Below are 19,483 nucleotides of genomic sequence, written 5' to 3'. Positions count from 1 at the left end.
GCCTACATCCCTGTTGGCTCTCATCCGAATCGCATTTCTGATTCTAACCATCAGTCCTATATACAGTTTTTACTGTACTTCCTTGTATCAGTAATATACTGTTTCTATGGCTCTGCTCTTTATATATGCTTTCATACTGTCCAATAATAATGGCCAGTTTGACATAAATACACAGAGCCACTTGGCCTCCAAACCAGAGGCAGGATTCCCGAGGAATGTAGGTTGAATGGTTGACAGAGAACTAGGGTCAGTGAGAGAGATTATTTTTCTCTCTTGGTAAGTAGGCAGTGCCTGTCTTTTATAGCAGCTCTCTGTCTGCATCAGTGCACAACACAAAGGCCTGATTTGTGTCCCAAGCGTCACCCATTCCCTATATAGTGAACTACTTTTGACCAGGGCTCTATCATAATAGCCTGATAACCAATGGCTTTAAGTGCTCACAACAACCACTGTAACCTCTATGCCAGGGCTATTCCACAACAACCACTGTACTCTCCATGCCAGGGTTATTCCACAACTACAACTGTACTCTCTATGCCAGTGCTATTCCACAACTACCACTGTACTCTCTATGCCAGGGCTATTCCACAACTACCACTGTACTCTCTATGCCAGGGCTATTCCACAACAACCACTGTACTCTCTATGCCAGGGCTATTCCACAACAACCACTGTACTCTCTATGCCAGGGCTATTCCACAACAACCACTGTACTCTCTATGCCAGGGCTATTCAACAACAACCACTGTACTCTCTATGCCAGGGCTATTCCACAACAACCACTGTACTCTCTATGCCAGGGCTATTCCACAACAACCGCTGTACTCTCTATGCCAGGGCTATTCAACTATATTTTTAAAGGGGCCAGATTTGAATATAGCCAGATATTTTCTACATGGGATTACTCTTCCTAAAACTGATTTTTTTTTTTTTAACAATACACAATTAGAATCTTAGAAAGCACTTTTATTTAAATGACATGTTGCTAAAAGTTTATTTGAAGTACTTTAAGAGTAATCATTTTTTTCATTTTTAATCAACTGTTTTGAAATAATGGAACACATTGTACTCATAACAGTGTATTGTACGTACATACATTCATCTTTGCTTGGATTTATCTTTTTTTAATACATTTTTTTTTACACACAGGAAACATGGCATATCTCCGTTGACCAGCATCACATTCTGTTCTATATCTATTCAGTTCAATCTCTCCCCCCCCCCCCCCCCACACACACACACACACACACACACACACACGCACGTGTTTCCCTTCTAATGGGAGAAATTGCACTGTTTAGATTAGGGAAAGATCAGAAAAGTTTGGCAGGAGTCATGGCAACCCGCAGGCAGTGATGAAGATTCACGTTTGACAAGGAGGAGCAAGTGTTAATTTTTCTGGAATGAATGTAAGAGAAGCTGGATCCACATGTGTATGTTGATCAAAACATTGTTAAAAGAAAAAACACGCCAATGCTCTTATGTTTGGTATTTGCTCTGCAATAATATGCCCAGTCCAAAACTTCACACAGACAGAAGCGCCTGCCTCAGATCAGCTGATGCGTACATGTCTACTAACACCAGCTGTAGGGGACCCTCGTCGCGTGACGTCAGCAGGTTTTCTTGTCGTAGTTGCTTTTGTCCACGATTGCTATCTCCTCCCTAAACTCACATACTCTCTTGAGAGAATTACCCTTGCATAGCCACCTAACATCATGATGTAAAAGTAGATCATGATGCTTAACAGACATGTTTTTCAGCAGACTACGAAACAAGCCATGTTGCAAGCCAGATGTTAATCGGATAAAGTTTAGGATAGGCCAAACTGAGTCCATGGTGTTTTTTTTTAACATACCTCTGAGTTAAGCTCAGTGTAGTGATCTCATCTTCGTTGAAAGAACTGATAGGCGGGAAGAAGGGGCCCCTGTACTCTGCTCGCCGTAGACGGAGCGTCATCTGTGACAAGCATGTTAACTTACTTAATCCAGTCCATTCTCATTGAAAAAAGGAGACCATTTTCTAAAAAAGGATCTCAGCAGTAGTGTGTCCCTCCAATGGCATGAAGCCGAGCATGTCCTCCCGAAAGCACTCTCCATAAAAAAAAATCTCACAAATAAGCACAACTGTTCAATGTCAGTAGGCTTGTCCACAGCAGGAGACATTTACCTCAGAGATTTGCAGTCTGCCCAAAAGAGTTTAAAAACTTCCATAGCTAGAACTTCGATTCTCCTTGCTGTTGATGTGTTCGACGGGTTTATTTTTAATCGATGAGATCATCTGATTTCTCACCTTGTCGTCCATGGTTACCTCCTCACTGCAGCCAGCATGCATGCACTCTTTTACATTCTCAGTGTCTGTAAAAGGCCTCTATTTTTCCTTCCCCTATGTGTGTCCAAGCCACACGGAGAGAGGCTGGCATAGCCTTTTCCCGTGTGGAGCCAGATCGCACTATTAGAGGATACTAGAGGATTTAATTAGGGACTAATTTTTCAAGTTTTCATAACAATCGGTAATCTGCATTTTTTGACACCGATAATGGCCGATTACATTGCACTCCATGAGGAGACTGCGTGGCAGGCTGACTACCTGTTATGCGAGTGCAGCAAGGAGCCAAGGTACGGTGCTAAGCTAGGTTTAATGCTAGCTTTGCACCGATCTTATAAAAAAACAATCTATCTTAACATAATCACTTGATTACACATGGTTGATGATATTGCTAGTTTATCTAGCTTGTCCTAATTGATGCGGTGCCTGTTAATTTATCATTGAATCATAGCCTACATCGCCAAATGGGTGATTTAACAAGCGCATTCGTGAAAAAAACTCTGTCGTTGCACCAATGTGTACCTAACCATAAACATCAACGCCTTTCTTAAAATCAATACACAAGTATATCATTTTAAACGTGCATATAGTTAATATAGTTTAGTTAATATTGCCTGCTAACATGAATTTCTTTTAACTTGGGAAATTGTGTTACTTCTCTTGCGTTCTGTGTAACAGAGTCAGGTATATGCAGCAGTTTGGGCCATTGTGAACTGTGAAGACTATTTCTTCCTAACAAAGACAGCAAACTTCGCCAAGTGGGGAATGATTTCACAAAAGCGCATTTGCGAAAAAAGCATAATCGTTGCATGAATGTACCTAACCATTAACATCAATGCCTTTCTTGAAATCAATACACAGAAGTATATATTTTTAAACCTGCATATTTAGTTTTAAAATTGCATGTTAGCAGGCCATATTAACTAGGCAAATTGTGTCACTTCAATTGTGTTCATTGCACGCAGAGTCAGGGTATATGCAACAGTGTGGGCCGTCTGGCTCGTTGCAAACTAATTTGACAGAATTTTACGTATTTCTGACATAACATTGAAGGTTGTGCAATGTAACAGGAATGTTTAGACTTATGGATGCCACCCGTTGGATAAAATACGGAACGGTTCCATATTTCACTGAAAGAATGAACGTTTTATTTTCGAAATGATAGTTTCCGGATTTGACCATATTAATGACCTAAGGCTCATATTTCTGTGTTATTATGTTGCACATGTTGCACTTTTACTTTCTTCTCCAACACTTTGTTTTTGCATTATTTAAACAAAATTGAACATGTTTCATTATTTATTTGAGGCTAAATTGATTTGATTGATGTATTATATTAAGTTAAAATAAATGTTCATTCAGTATGGTTGTAATTGTCATTATTACAAATAAATAAATCGATTTTTAAAAATCGTTCCGATTAATTGGTATCAGCTTGTTTTGGTCCTCCAATAATCGGTATCGGCGTTGAAAAATCATAATCGGTCGACCTCTAATATTGACCTGGCTCTGCTCGTATGAGGCTGTTTTTTTATTTATTTTGCCCTACATCTGAACCAACTGGAGAGTTGGGTGTGGACTTGTGAACAGCAGGCACATAGGCTTCCCTCCTGCAATTTCTACGAACAGGTACTTCTCAGTCCACTCACTTATGAATCAGCGATTATCATCATCCACTTTTATTTCCTTTTGAGTTGAGGGAACATTTTGTCAGCTTACATTCTCTGTGCTAAATGTTTGTAAAATTTGCTAGCCAGCTTGTAAAATAGCTCGGCTGAGGCGGTGGTCTGGTACAGTCAACTCCGATTGGCTGATGTTAGCAGCACTGATCGGCTGTAACTGGTACATTCGGTGATATTGATTCACAGCGTTAACTATAGTAACAAAAACAAAAAAATTGTATTCTATTGGCTCAAAAAAATATATGTTCAGAATGGATCAAAGGGCCAATTTTATAAATGGATCAATGTGCTGAATCTTGATTAGCCCTGCTGGATGCTATGATTGTTTTTGTTTGACAAGTAGCCTAATCTTGTTGCTAGATTTAATTACAGTTAGCGGTCAATTTGTTTTGCTCGTAATGGGGCTGGCACTTAGCTAGGCTGAACTGTTTATGGAATAGTCAATCTCACCATGTTATGATTCAGTTGACCTTATCATTGAGCGTTCTGTCCATATGACCGTGGTTATTTGGGTATTGGAACAACCTTACCCTCCATTCTATTCACCCTGATCCCTGCCTCTCTGTGGGTGAAGGTTGTGTGTGTGTGTGAGAGAGTACCACAGCAGGTTCTGTAGCAGTTCAGTGGAGCAGGGTGGGTGGTGGTGGGATTCCATGCCTCCCAGCAGTAACACCGTGACAGAGAGATGATGGATGTTCCTAGGTGTGCTGCCTCCATGCTGGAGTGACCGATGATCTACCCGCCCAGCAGCAGATGGGGTTGCCAGGGTGGTGTACCTACACTCATGGCCAGGATACATCCAGGGGTCACTTTAGTTTTCAGAAATCAGCATTTTCAAAAAACAGACCATACATAAAAAACAACATGTTTTCATATTGAAAGTCAGTATTATTTTGTTCTTCAATAGAGTGAGATGGGGCATGAACTATAGTTCATAACATTCAGCAGAAAATTGTTTTCATCACATGACAACAGAAGTAGAGGTCAACCGATTATGATTTTTCAACACCGTTACCGATTATTGGAGGACCAAAAAAAAAGTCGATACCGGCCGATTTAAAAAATAAATATATATATATATATATTTTAATAATGACAATTACAACAATACTCAATGAGCACTTTTATTTTAACTTTTAAATTAATATAATACATCAATAAAATCAATTTAGTCTCAAATAAATAATGAAACATGTTCAATTGGTTTAAATAATGCAAAAACAAAGTGTTGGAGAAGAAAGTAAAAGTGCAATATGTGCCATGTAAGAAAGCTAACGTTTCAGTTTCTTGCTCAGAACATATGAAAGCTGGTGGTTCCTTTTAACATGAGTCTTCAATATTCCCAGTTAAGAAGTTTTAGGTTGTAGTTATTATAGGACTATTTCTCTCTCTACCATTTGTATTTCATATACCTCTGACTATTGGATGTTCTAATAGTTACTTTAGTATTGCCAGCCTAATCTCGGGAGTTGATTGGCTTGAAGTCATAAACAGCGCAATGCTTGAAGCACAGCGAAGAGCTGCAAAAGCAGGAAAGTGCTGTTTGAAGGAATTCTTACGAGCATGCTGCTGCCTACCACCGCTCAGTCAGACTGTGCTCTATCAAATCATAGACTTAATTATAATATAATAAACACAGAAATACGAGCCTTTGGTCATTAATATGGTCAAATCCTGAAACTATAATTTCAAAAACAAAATGTTTATTCTTTCAGTGAAATATGGAACCGTTCCGTATTTTATCTAACGTATGGCATACATAAGTCTAAATATTGCTGTTACGTTGCACAACCTTCAATGTCATAATTATGTAAAATTCTGGCAAATTAGTTTGCAACGAGCCAGGTGGCCCACACTGTTCCATATACCCTGACTCTGCGTGCAATAAACGCAAGAGAAGTGACACAATTTGCCTAGTTAATATTGCCTGCTAACATGTATTCTTTTAAACTAAATATGCAGGTTTTAAAATATATTGATTTTAATAAAGGCATTGATGTTTATGGTTAGGTACATTCGTGCAACGATTGTGCTTTTTTGGCAAATGCGCTTTTGTTAAATCATCCCCCGTTTGGCAAAGTTGGCTGTCTTTGTTAGGATGAAATGGTCTTCACACAGTTCGCAACAAGCCAGGCGGCCCAAACTGCTGCATATACCCTGACTCTGTTGCACAGAACGCAAGAGAAGTGACACAATTTCCCTAGTTAAAAGAAATTCATGTTAGCAGGCAATATTAACAAAACATGCAGGTTTAAAAATATATACCTGTGTATTGATTTTAAGAAAGGCGTTGATGTTAATCAATAGGTTCACATTGGTACAACGACAGTGCTTTTTTCGCGAATGCACTTGTTAAATCACCCATTTGGCAAAGTAAGCTGTGATTCAATGATAAATTGACAGGCACCGCATCGATTATATGCAATGCATCGATTATATGCAATGCAGGACGAGCTAGATGAACTAGTAATATCATCAACCATGTGTAGTTAACTAGTGATTATGTTCAGATTGATTGTTTTTATAAGATACGTTTAATGCTAGCTAGCACCTAGCCTTGGCTCCTTGCTGCACTCGCATAACAGGTAGTCAGCCTGCCACGCAGTCTCCTCGTGGAGTGCAATGTAATCGGCCATTATTGGTGTCCAAAAATGCTGATTACCGATTGTTATAACTTGAAAATCGGCCCTAATTAATTGGCCATTGCGATTAATCGGTCGACCTCTAAACAGAAGTGCAACACTATTTGGCTAGTAAGCTACAAGTAAAGTAGCTTACAATAAAATATTATTTTGTTGTTGTTGCTGAAAACAATGCATGGTAATCATATTTCTACTGTTTCTAATTGAAAGTATGTAGCCAGAAAAGTAGCCTACACGTCAGTCAGAGCTCTTGTGATCCAATGACGAGAGCAAAGATATTTAATCCGAGCAGAGAAGTGGAACTGTAATATGTTGTTTTTTTAGATTCATGATTTGTAGCGAGCCCTGACTGAAGCACAGCAGAATTTAAAATAAGAAGCGTTTTTGATCTGCTAGGCTAACTAATGAACTACCCCTATTTTTTAAAAATCTTTATTTAACTAGGCAAGTCTGATAAGAACACATTCTTATTTTCAATGACAGCCTAGGAGAGCAGTGGGTTAACTGCCTTGTTCAGGGGCAGAGCTCCAGCTCGGGGATTAGAACTTGCAACCTTTCGGTTATTAGTCCAGCACTCTAACCACTAGGCTACCTGCTGCCCCATGAATGCTGAAAAGCAAGTAAAAAAATGTATATATATAATTTTAAATATAACAGATATTCACAGTTACATTTCTCTGGATCGAAAACCCACTGTGAAACACCACTAATTCCAATTTCTTTTTGCGCAAGGACAGATGGCATTTATTCTGTTACTCGCCAGTGACGAGCCACTGTATTCGCACAATCCATCTGTTACACTCATCTTCTGAGGTGGTTCAGGCCAAAGTCATGGTGAAGACAAGACGACCACTTATCCCCACAGCAGAACACCAGGCCTGTCTCCATCCCCAAGGCAGGTGAACATGCAGGCCTAGAGTTTCTCATGTTGTTTTTACCAACCATGGCAGTATCCAGTAGTTTTCTGAGGCTATAGCATTAGTTCCTAGGAGCAGTGGGTTACTGCCTTGTTCAGGGGCAGAGCTACAGATTTTTACCTTGTCAGCTCGGGGATTCGAACTTGCAATCTTTCGGTTATTAGTCCAGCACTCTAACCACCTTATTGAAGCAAGGTGTTTAAATGAACCACTAGTGCTCAGGACTACCTGGTGCATTGGCATGTTGTACCAAGGTCCCTGACAAATAAATGAATTAAGGTTCGATTTCCTGGCTGGACGTCACATCATGAAGTATGCTGGCCTTGATACTGACTCTGTGTCGTAACAGCACTGTGTGGCTTGAATGAATGGGGTTTCATTTGAGAAACAACGTGTGTGTGTGTGTGTGTGTGGCCACTAGCTATGTTGCTAGTGTGTTTGTGTGTGTGTGTGTGGCCACTAGCTATGTTGCTACTGTGTGTGTGGCGATGGTGCTAAGGATTCAGTTGGCCCTATCATTGAGCAGTCTGTCTTTATAACCGTGGTTATTTGGGTATTAGAAAAAACTTACCCTCCATTCTATTCACCCTGATCCCTGCCTCTCTGTGGGTGTGTAGCCACTAGCTATGTTGCTACTGTGTGTGTGTGTGTGTGTGTGGCTCTGGTGCTAAGGAGGCCTGTAGAAGTGTAGCTACCAACCAGAATGATGGTTAACACTCCTTCTCCTGTACTGTCACTAATTAACACAAACAGGATGGAGAGAGAAAGAGGGGGAGGGAGAGAATGAAGGAGAGAATGCAGAGAGGGAGGAATAGAAAAAGAGAATTATGGCTGGGTACGATACCAGTATAGTGTGATTGATACTTGTTAGTATCGTGGTAAGGAAACAAAAACACGAAGCGGATTTAACTTAAGAACAACAGCCCCTAATGTTGGAAACACACATGTATTTATCTTATCACACAATATTTGACATACTCCTGGTTTTTTAAAGGACCAAATAGTTTGTTCTGCTTTTTGTTTTAAAAAATGCACACAAAAAACAATAACAAAAAGTGTTACCACAACCCTAGAATGAAGAGAGAAGGATGCGAGGGAACATGAAGGAGGATCAAGAGAACACGTGAGAGAAAAAGAGAGGGGGAGGGAATGTAGGAGACACCAACCCATTCTCTGTCTGCCAAGAACCTCTGAGGTTGACAGAGCTCACCTAAAGTAGGCTATGCACTTCAGTAGTAATATAGGCTTACAGCTAGCACATCCAACCATTTTCCCAGGAGCAGGCTAGACCCCACAACATGGGAAAGTGGTAGAAATTGCTGCACACACACTGTTGTACTATGCAATATTATTTATTGCCACGCATTACATAGCACAGTGTTGATGTATTTCAACTACCTCTACCTCCAGCTTCTGTATGACCTTACTCAGACTGTCATGATCATTTGAAGGGAAAGAGGTGCATCTTTTGCACCGAAAGTTTTAAAAAAAAGCAACATTTTTTTTTGTTGACCTTTTTCCATATGGACCGACGTGATCATGTGGGTCCTAGTCTGGTGTATAGGCCCTGTGGAAGGAGGATGGGTTCTAGTCTGGTGTATAGGCCCTGTGGAAGGAGGATGGGTTCTAGTCTGGTGGAAGGAGGATGGGTTCTAGTCTGGTGGAAGGAGGATGGGTCCTAGTCTGGTGTATAGGCCCTGTGGAAGGAGGATGGGTTCTAGTCTGGTGGAAGGAGGATGGGTTCTAGTCTGGTGGAAGGAGGATGGGTTCTAGTCTGGTGGAAGGAGGATGGGTTCTAGTCTGGTGGATGGAGGATGGGTCCTAGTCTGGTGTATAGGCCCTGTGGAAGGAGGATGGGTTCTAGTCTGGTGTATAGGCCCTGTGGAAGGAGGATGGGTTTTAGTCTGGTGGAAGGAGGATGGGTTCTAGTCTGGTGGAAGGAGGATGGGTTCTAGTCTGGTGTATAGGCCCTGTGGAAGGAGGATGGGTTCTAGTCTGGTGTATAGGCCCTGTGGAAGGAGGATGGGTTCTAGTCTGGTGGAAGGAGGATGGGTTCTAGTCTGGTGGAAGGAGGACGGGTTCTAGTCTGGTGGAAGGAGGATGGGTTCTAGTCTGGTGTATAGGCCCTGTGGAAGGAGGATGGGTTCTAGTCTGGTGGAAGGAGGATGGGTCCTAGTCTGGTGGAAGGAGGATGGGTTCTAGTCTGGTGTATAGGCCCTGTGGAAGGAGGATGGGTTCTAGTCTGGTGTATAGGCCCCGTGGAAGGAGGGTGGGTTCTAGTCTGGTGGAAGGAGGTTGGGTTCTAGTCTGGTGTATAGGCCCTGTGGAAGGAGGATGGGTTCTAGTCTGGTGTATAGGCCCCGTGGAAGGAGGATGGGTTCTAGTCTGGTGGAAGGAGGATGGGTTCTAGTCTGGTGTATAGGCCCTGTAGAAGGAGGACGGGTTTTAGTCTAGTGTATAGGTCCCGTGGAAGGAGGATGGGTTCTAGTCTGGTGTATAGGTCCCGTGGAAGGAGGATGGGTTCTAGTCTGGTGGAAGGAGGATGGGTTCTGTTTGGGTGGATGTCTGTCTGTCCTGATGACCTTGACTATGCCAGTGTGGGTGGTGTCTCTCTGTGAGAGCTGCTGTTTTACTGTCCCCCTATAAAGAGACCCAGCGGGATGGTGACTGGGGCTGGAGAGGGGGTTTGTTTTGATGGTAGTAAAGAGAGTGAGATGACAGGTGCTGCCCTCAGGGGTCAGACTGGCTGTGATGGCCTTTACTCCACTCTCAATTCAATGGGCTTTATTGGCATGGGGAAACACGTTTACATTGCTAAAATAAGTGAAATTGATTATTTAAAAAAGTGAAATAAACTAAACAAAATTAACAGTAAACGTCAGTCACTAAAGTTTGAAAGGAATAGGGACATTTCAAATGTCATGTCTATGTACAATGTTGTAATGATGTGCAAATAGTTCATTTATTTTTTTCCCCTTTTGTACATTAACATAATTATGTGTTGTTTTTACAATGGTGTTTGTTATCTCAGTGGTTGCCCTTTTCTTGTGGCAACAGTGCAGGTCTCTCTCTCTGCCACGCCTGATGTCTGTGTGTTTGTGAAACTCAGCCTGCTGTCTGTGTGATGGTTGTGAAACCCAGCCTCCTGTCTGTGTGGTTGTAAAACCCAGCCTGCTGTCTGTGTGATGATTGTGAAACCCAGCTTGCTGTCTGTGTGGTGGTTGGGAAACCCAGCCTGCTGTCTGTGTGGTGGTTGTGAAACCCAGCCTGCTGTCTGTGTGGTGGTTGTGAAACCCAGCCTGCTGTCTGTGTGGTGGTTGTGAAACCCAGCCTGCTGTCTGTGTGGTGGTTGTGAAACCCAGCCTGGTGTCTGTGTGGTGGTTGTGAAACCCAGCCTGCCCGTCTGTGTGGTGGTTGTGAAACCCAGCCTGCTGTCTGTGTGGTGGTTGTGAAACCCAGCCTGCTGTCTGTGTGGTGGTTGTGAAACCCAGCCTGCTGTCTGTGTGGTGGTTGTGAAACCCAGCCTGCTGTCTGTGTGGTGGTTGTGAAACCCAGCCTGCTGTCTGTGTGGTGGTTGTGAAACCCAGCCTGCTGTCTGTGTGGTGGTTGTGAAACTCAGCCTGCTGTCTGTGTGATGGTTGTGAAACTCAGCCTGCTGTCTGGTGGTTGTAAAACCCAGCCTGCTGTTTGTGTGATGGTTGTAAAACCCAGCCTGCTGTTTGTGTGATGGTTGTAAAACCCAGCCTGCTGTCTGTGTGGCTGTAAAACCCAGCCTGCTGTCTGTGTGGTGGCTGTTAAACCCAGCCTGCTGTCTGTGTGGTGGCTGTTAAACCCAGCCTGCTGTCTGTGTGGTGGTTGTAAAACCCAGCCTGCTGTCTGTGTGATGGCTGTGAAACCCGGGAGTGCAGCCTCCCCTGTGCCTCATTAACATACTGTCATTGGACAGAGGGAGGAGGGCTGCTAGCGCTGGCCACCAATCCTTCTGGCTGTGACAGATCATGCATCCCAAATAACACCCTATTCCCATAGGGCTCTGGTCAAAAGTAGTGTACTTTTGGATGTCATTTTGGATGCTGCCAGAGAGAGCTGCTGTATCGCTCTGCTATCCGTCTGTCTCTTGTCCTGTAGACTGCTAGCCTGGCTATCAGGGGGCCATGGAGGGATTGGTGATTGTGGATAGAGCTGGTAGATTATAGGCCAGAGGCTGTTCCAGACCAGGGATGGGCAACTTTGACGATACCCACATCCATACTCACACATGCAGCCACAGTCGGCCCTAGCCTTTTGGACGCCCTAAGTGAATGTTGTACTTTTTTTTTTTAAAGCAAGTTTACTGCAATTGTACACGTTTTGCCATGGGTCGAAGAGAGATGTTTTTTTATTTTTATATATGAAATCTGAGTGAGAGTGACTTAACAAAATCATGGTCGACTCAATCAGTTCGACCATGATTCCTACAAGTTTAGATAACTGGCTAGACTAACTTACCAAACAAATGTTGTTTTTTTCTCACATGGGCTAACTGAGTGACTGTCAGTTGTAGGTAGGTTTCCATCACATTGACAGATTTTCATACCAGTGTTCTAAACTCTGCATGAAGAATATGTTTATTTTCTCACCTGTGGTATTTCCACCAAACAGACTTGTTGCAGATAGAAAATCAGTGTGTGATGACAATGCACACAAAATATACTTATTCGCTTAACATTTTCATGTACAGAATAAAAATGGAATGTACAGAATAAAAATGGAATGTACAGAATAAAAATGGAATGTACAGAATAAAAATGGAATGTACAATGTGTTTCTGTCATATTTTCAACACTACTGATAGTTTTGTCACAAAAACAGTTGCGTTAAAGAGTAAATGTATCTACTCTGGTCTTGACACGTGCTCTCTAGCCAACAGGTCACAGATACAGTGCAGGTAGACTAGTGTGTGTATATATAATGGAATTATTAGGAATAAGAGCAATAATATTTTTGTTGTCAAGCATTGATCGTCATGTAACCATGAATAAGACCCTGAATATTTATTGGTTGGCAGCGTCAAGCCCGTCACCGTGCACGGTCACCACCCTGTGAAGTTCATCAGAACTTTTCATTTTATTTGATTTATTTCACCTTTATTTAACCAGGTAGGCAAGTTGAGAAAAAGTTCTCATTTACAATTGCGACCTGGCCAAGATAAAGCAAAGCAGTTCGACACGTACAACGACACAGAGTTACACATGGAGTAAAACAAACATACAGTCAATAATACAGTATAAACAAGCCTATATACGATGTGAGCAAATGAGGTGAGATAAGGGAGGTAAAGGCAAATAAATAAAAAATAATAATCTGTGGCCTAATAAACTGCATGTTTTACAGAGTCGTAGTGGGAGGTCCGAATACCAGATCATCGCGTGACTCCTCAAGTTTACCTCCATTCAAATCAAATCAAATTTATTTATATAGCCCTTCGTACATCAGCTGATATCTCAAAGTGCTGTACAGAAACCCAGCCTAAAACCCCAAACAGCAAGCAATGCAGGTGTAGAAGCACGGTGGCTAGGAAAAACTCCCTAGAAAGGCCAAAACCTAGGAAGAAACCTAGAGAGGAACCAGGCTATGTGGGGTGGCCAGTCCTCTTCTGGCTGTGTCGGGTGGAGATTATAACAGAACATGGCCAAGATGTTCAAATGTTCATAAATGACCAGCATGGTCGAATAATAATAAGGCAGAACAGTTGAAACTGGAGCAGCAGCATGGCCAGGTGGACTGGGGACAGCAAGGAGTCATCATGTCAGGTAGTCCTGAGGCATGGTCCTAGGGCTCAGGTCCTCCGAGAGAGAGAAAGAGAGAGAGAAAGAGAGAATTAGAGAGAGCACACTTAAATTCACACAGGACACTGAATAGGACAGGAGAAGTACTCCAGATATAACAAACTGACCCTAGCCCCCTGACACATAAACTACTGCAGCATAAATACTGGAGGCTGAGACAGGAGGGGTCAGGAGACACTGTGGCCCCACCCAAGGACACCCCCGGACAGGGCCAAACAGGAAGGATATAACCCCACCCACTTTGCCAAAGCACAGCCCCCACACCACTAGAGGGATATCTTCAACCATCAACTTACCATCCTGAGACAAGGCTGAGTATAGCCCACAAAGATCTCCGCCACGGCACAACCCAAGGGGGGGGGCACCAACCCAGACAGGATGACCACATCAGTGAATCAACCCACTCAGGTGACGCACCCCCTCCAGGGACGGTATGAGAGAGCCCCAGTAAGCCAGTGACTCAGCCCCTGTAATAGGGTTAGAGGCAGAGAATCCCAGTGGAAAGAGGGGAACCGGCCAGGCAAAGACAGCAAGGGCGGTTCGTTGCTCCAGAGCCTTTCCGTTCACCTTCCCACTACACTCAATCATATGACCCACTGAAGAGATGAGTCTTCAGTAAAGACTTAAAGGTTGAGACCGAGTTTGCGTCTCTGACATGGGTAGGCAGACCGTTCCATAAAAATGGAGCTCTATAGGAGAAAGCCCTGCCTCCAGCTGTTTGCTTAGAAATTCTAGGGACAATTAGGAGGCCTGCGTCTTGTGACCGTAGCGTACGTGTAGGTATGTACGGCAGGACCAAATCAGAGAGATAGGTAGGAGCAAGCCCATGTAATGCTTTGTAGGTTAGCAGTAAAACCTTGAAATCAGCCCTTGCTTTGACAGGAAGCCAGTGTAGGGAGGCTAGCACTGGAGTAATATGATAAAAAAAAAAATGATATAGTCAGGATTCTAGCAGCTATATTTAGCACTAACTGAAGTTTATTTAGTGCTTTATCCGGGTAGCCGGAAAGTAGAGCATTGCAGTAGTCTAACCTAGAAGTGACAAAAGCATGGATTCATTTTTCTGCATCATTTTTGGACAGAAAGTTTCTGATTTTTTGCAATGTTACGTAGATGGAAAAAAGCGGTCCTTGAAATGGTCTTGATATGTTCTTCAAAAGAGAGATCAGGGTCCAGAGTAACGCCAAGGTCCTTCACAGTTTTATTTGAGACGACTGTACAACCATTAAGATTAATTGTCAGATTCAACAGAAGATCTCTTTGTTTCTTGGGACCTAGAACAAGCATCTCTATTTTGTCCGAGTTTAAAAGTAGAACGTTTGCAGCCATCCACTTCCTTATGTCTGAAACACATGCTTCTAGCGAGGGCAATTTTGGTGCTTCACCATGTTTCATTGAAATGTACAGCTGTGTGTCATCCGCATAGCAGTGAAAGTTAACATTATGTTTTCGAATGACATCCCCAAGAGGTAAAAATATATAGTGAAAACAATAGTGGTCCTAAAACGGAACCTTGAGGAACACCGAAATTTACAGTTGATTTGTCAGAGGACAAACCATTCACAGAGACAAACTGATATCTTTCCGACAGATAAGATCTTAACCAGGCCAGAACTTGTCCGTGTAGACCAATTTGGGTTTCCAATCTCTCCAAAAGAATGTGGTGATCGATGGTATCAAAAGCAGCACTAAGGTCTAGGAGCACGAGGACAGATGCAGAGCCTCGGTCTGATGCCATTAAAAGGTAATTTACCACCTTCACAAGTGCAGTCTCAGTGCTATGATGGGGTCTAAAACCAGACTGAAGCATTTCGTATACATTGTTTGTCTTCAGGAAGGCAGTGAGTTGCTGTGCAACAGCCTTTTCTAAAAATGTTGAGAGGAATGGAAGATTCGATATAGGCCGATAGTTTTTTATATTTTCTGGGTCAAGGTTTGGCTTTTTCAAGAGAGGCTTTATTACTGCCACTTTTAGTGAGTTTGGTACACATCCGGTGGATAGAGAGCCGTTTATTATGTTCAACATAGGAAGGCCAAGCACAGGAAGCAGCTCTTTCAGTAGTTTAGTTGGAATAGGGTCCAGTATACAGCTTGAAGGTTTAGAGGCCATGATTATTTTCATCATTGTGTCAAGAGATATAGCACTAAAACACTTGAGCGTCTCTCTTCATCCTAGGTCCTGGCAGAGTTGTGCCGACTCTGGACAACCGAGCTTTGAAGGAATACGCAAATTTAAAGAGGAGTCCGTATTTTGCTTTCTAATAATCATGATCTTTTCCTCAAAGAAGTTCATGAATTTATCACTGCTAAAGTGAAAGCCATCCTCTCTTGGGGAATGCTGCTTTTTAGTTAACTTTGCGACAGTATCAAAAAGGAATTTCGGATTGTTCTTATTTTCCTCAATTAAGTTAGAAAAATAGGATGATCCAGCAGCAGTAAGGGCTCTTCGGTACTGCACGGTACTGTCTTTCCAAGCTAGTCGGAAGACTTCCAGTTTGGTGTGGCGCCATTTCTGTTCCAATTTTCTGGAAGCTTGCTTCAGAGCTCGGGTATTTTCTGTATACCAGAGAGCTAGTTTCTTATGAGAAATGTTTTTAGGGGTGCAACTGCATCTAGGGTATTGCGCAAGGTTAAATTGAGTTCCTCAGTTAGGTGGTTAACTGATTTTTGTCCTCTGGCGTCCTTGGGTAGACAGAGGGAATCTTGAAGAACATCAAGGAATCTTTGTGTTGTCTGTGAATTTATAGCACGACTTTTGATGTTCCTTGGTTGGGGTCTGAGCAGTTTATTTGTTGCAATTGCAAACGTAATAAAATGGTGGTCCGATAGTCCAGGATTATGAGGAAAAACATTTAAGATCCACAACATTTATTCCATGGAACAAAACTAGGTCCAGAGTATGACTGTGACAGTGAGTGGGTCCAGAGACATGTTGGACAAAACCCACTGAGTCGATGATGGCTCCGAAAGCCTTTTGGAGTGGGTCTGTGGACCTTTCCATGTGAATATTAAAGTCACCATTTGATGGTTGTTATATCTATATTTGTGCATAAAGTCATTTCCACCTCCATTTGTAGCCTAATTAATTTTACGGACCCAAACATCCCACCATCTTGAAAGAACAAATGATCGGTCTGAATTTATAGTATTGTTCCGAAACTTCCTGTTTCCATCACAGCTGTCGTGAATTTATTTATTTTATTTTCATACAGTATTACTTTACTTGCATTAAAACTGTGGATGGAAACTTGGTTACAGACTGACATAACGAGATTAAACCTGTGGGTGGATCTTGGTTACAGACTGACAACGAGATTAAACCTGTGGGTGGATCTTGGTTACAGACTGACATAACACAATTAAACCTGTGGGTGGATCTTGGTTACAGACTGACAACACAATTAAACCTGTGGATGGAAACTTGGTTACAGACTGACACAACAAGATTAAACCTGTGGGTGGAAACCTGGTTACAGACTGACACAACAAGATTCAACCTGTGGGTGGGAACTTGGTTACAGACTGACATAACAAGATTAAACTTGGTTACAGACTGACATAACGAGATTAAACCTGTGGGTGGAAACTTGGTTACAGACTGACGCAACAAGATTAAACCTGATAATACACAACAACACCTTGTGTATTATATTCAAACTCACAACAGTAAGTTGAGACTGAGTTCTCTCCCACCACCAACAATAGGGGAATTGATCCACGGGCCAACAGTTGCCCATCCCTGATCTAGAGTCAGATGTTGGACATTCATAGCAACAACAGCTATAAAAAAACAAACAGGGATTCACCATTTCACATTCATTCTCTCTCTATGCATTTCTGTTTTTTTTCTTTCTGGTCAGGTCATGTGACCCTACACATAATTGTATATACACTGGCCTGTATTTACAAAGCATCTCAGGCTAGTAGTGCTGTGTATCTTGGATCAGTATTGGTTTGCAGATCATAATTATATGGACAAGAGGGTACCTGGTCCTAGATCAGCACTCCTACTCTGAGACTTTTTGTATATGGGCCACTTTGAGAAAATAAGAGTGTGTATTTAATGTATCCTGTCCCCTCTCTCTCAGGGACATCATGATCACCCACTTTGAGCCGTCCATCTCCTACGAGGAGCTGTACGGGGAGGTCAAAGACATGTGTTGCATGGACAACGACCAGCTCTTCACCATGAAGTGGATCGACGAAGAAGGTTTGTTTACCGTAGTTCTCCTTCTAAATATGTGTTTGTATTTATTAAGGATCACTATTAGTTCCTGCCAAGGCAGCAGCTACTCTTCCTAGGGTTTATTATGGATCCCCATTAGTTCCTGCCAAGGCAGCAGCTACTCTTCCTGGGGTTTATTAAGGATCCCCATGTAGTTCCTGCCGAGGCAGCAGCTACTCTTCCTGGGGTTTATTATGGATCCCCATTAGTTCCTGCCAAGGCAGCAGCTACTCTTCCTGGGGTTTATTAAGGATCCCCATGTAGTTCCTGCCGAGGCAGCAGCTACTCTTCCTGGGGTTTATTATGGATCACCATGTAGTTCCTGCCGAGGCAGCAGCTACTCTTCCTGGAGTCCAGCAACATTAAGGCAGTTTATACAATTTTAAAAACATTACAATACAAAAAAAAAACAATATATCCCCTCCATCCAGCCGTCTTTCTCATTTTTTAGAGATGTCTTCATGGGCAGATCTCAGATCACACTCATTGTGACTAGCCAGAAGTATCACTATGTAGAGATAAGGGTGTGGTTTGATATGCAGAGAGAAGGCAGTGGTGGGTTTACTTTTAGGGGAGATGGAGAATGAACTGCGCTTAGTATTTGACTCTATACCATGATTTAAGAGTAACCTTGTTCGGAGTAGTGATGAACAAACTGGGCTGGCTACCCAGAAAAGAAGTGTTGCTGGTTGCAAACTGTATTTCCAAAGTGACACGACAAGATAAGTTGTATAACTGAAAGGTTTTTGTTTTGCGTTTCATATGTTTATTTCCGTGTGTGTGTGTGTGTGTGTGTGTGTGTGTGTGTGTGTGTGTGTGTGTGTGTAAGTATGATCATTTTATTTGGATACAGCAAATACGGTGTCTTGTAAGCCCATGTGGGCTGGGTGTGATGAAGATGCATGACTCGATCTCTCTATCGTATACTCCACTAGGCTCTGAAAAACAAACTTAACATAATGAAGACCGAGACACTGCCTCCACACACACCTACACGCTCTCTGTCTTAGACACGGATATTCAATATTGAGAATATCTCAATAACCTCAGCTTAGACATTTTGAGAGTCTTCACTGTAAAAGTAACACTGGCTTTGTGTTAACTTGTGGTGTTTGGGCAGATAAAATGATTCTGACTATCATATCGGCCTTTGTGACTCTGGTCAGAAGTATTTGTGCACTGAATAGGGAATCGGGTGGTTCCAGTAGGTTTATCTATCATCAGACACTTGGATGTACACGGAGTACACAGTGACCCAGCCATGACCCATCTCTCTGTCTTCCCAGGTGACCCGTGTACAGTATCGTCTCAGCTGGAGCTGGTGGAAGCCCTGAGGCTCTATGAAGTCAACAAAGACTCTGAACTCATCATCCACGGTAACGGGACCTTCTGCATCTGACAACATAGTAAATACATAAACCTTCCATTTAATAAAAAATAAAACATTTAGTCATTTAGCAGACGCTCTTATTCAGAGCGACTTGCATGAACAATTACGGTGAAGTGCCTTGCTCAAGGGCACATCGTCAGATTTGTCACCTTGTCGGCTCGGGGGGATTCGAACCAGGTACCTTTCAGTTAGTGGCTTGTCGCGCCTAACCTCTAGGCTACCTGCCTTCCAAAATGTATAAACTGTTTTGATACCCAAGGGAAAGTCTTTGCTGGTCTGACAGTGCAGACAACATCCCGACAACAGAATAAGTATACTGAGCTTCCATTACATTCAATTCAATGTATTTATTGAATTGAATAAATGTTTTTTTTTTACAACAGCAGACACCATTATAAGTCACACTCTGTCTGTTCCACTGATACTCTCCTGCTAACTAGATTAACATCACACAGCCTCACAGACACCAGGAAA

General features: G+C 42.4%; 1 protein-coding gene across 2 annotated transcripts in view; it reads left to right on the top strand.

The window, feature by feature from the left end:
- The window catches only part of LOC139387482 (protein kinase C iota type-like), a 40,737-nt gene that overhangs the window by 1,356 nt on the left and 19,898 nt on the right, over nucleotides 1-19,483 (top strand). For both annotated transcript variants that reach the window (XM_071133724.1, XM_071133725.1), the window contains 2 exons: nucleotides 17,483-17,604; nucleotides 18,906-18,995. In XM_071133724.1, coding sequence (XP_070989825.1) covers nucleotides 17,483-17,604; nucleotides 18,906-18,995 — 212 coding nt within the window. The remainder of the gene's footprint in view (nucleotides 1-17,482; nucleotides 17,605-18,905; nucleotides 18,996-19,483) is intronic.

This window comes from Oncorhynchus clarkii, chromosome 28 (genome assembly GCF_045791955.1).
Source record: "Oncorhynchus clarkii lewisi isolate Uvic-CL-2024 chromosome 28, UVic_Ocla_1.0, whole genome shotgun sequence".
NCBI classification, from domain to species: domain Eukaryota; kingdom Metazoa; phylum Chordata; class Actinopteri; order Salmoniformes; family Salmonidae; genus Oncorhynchus; species Oncorhynchus clarkii.
This window is presented reverse-complemented; position numbering and strand designations above follow the sequence as displayed.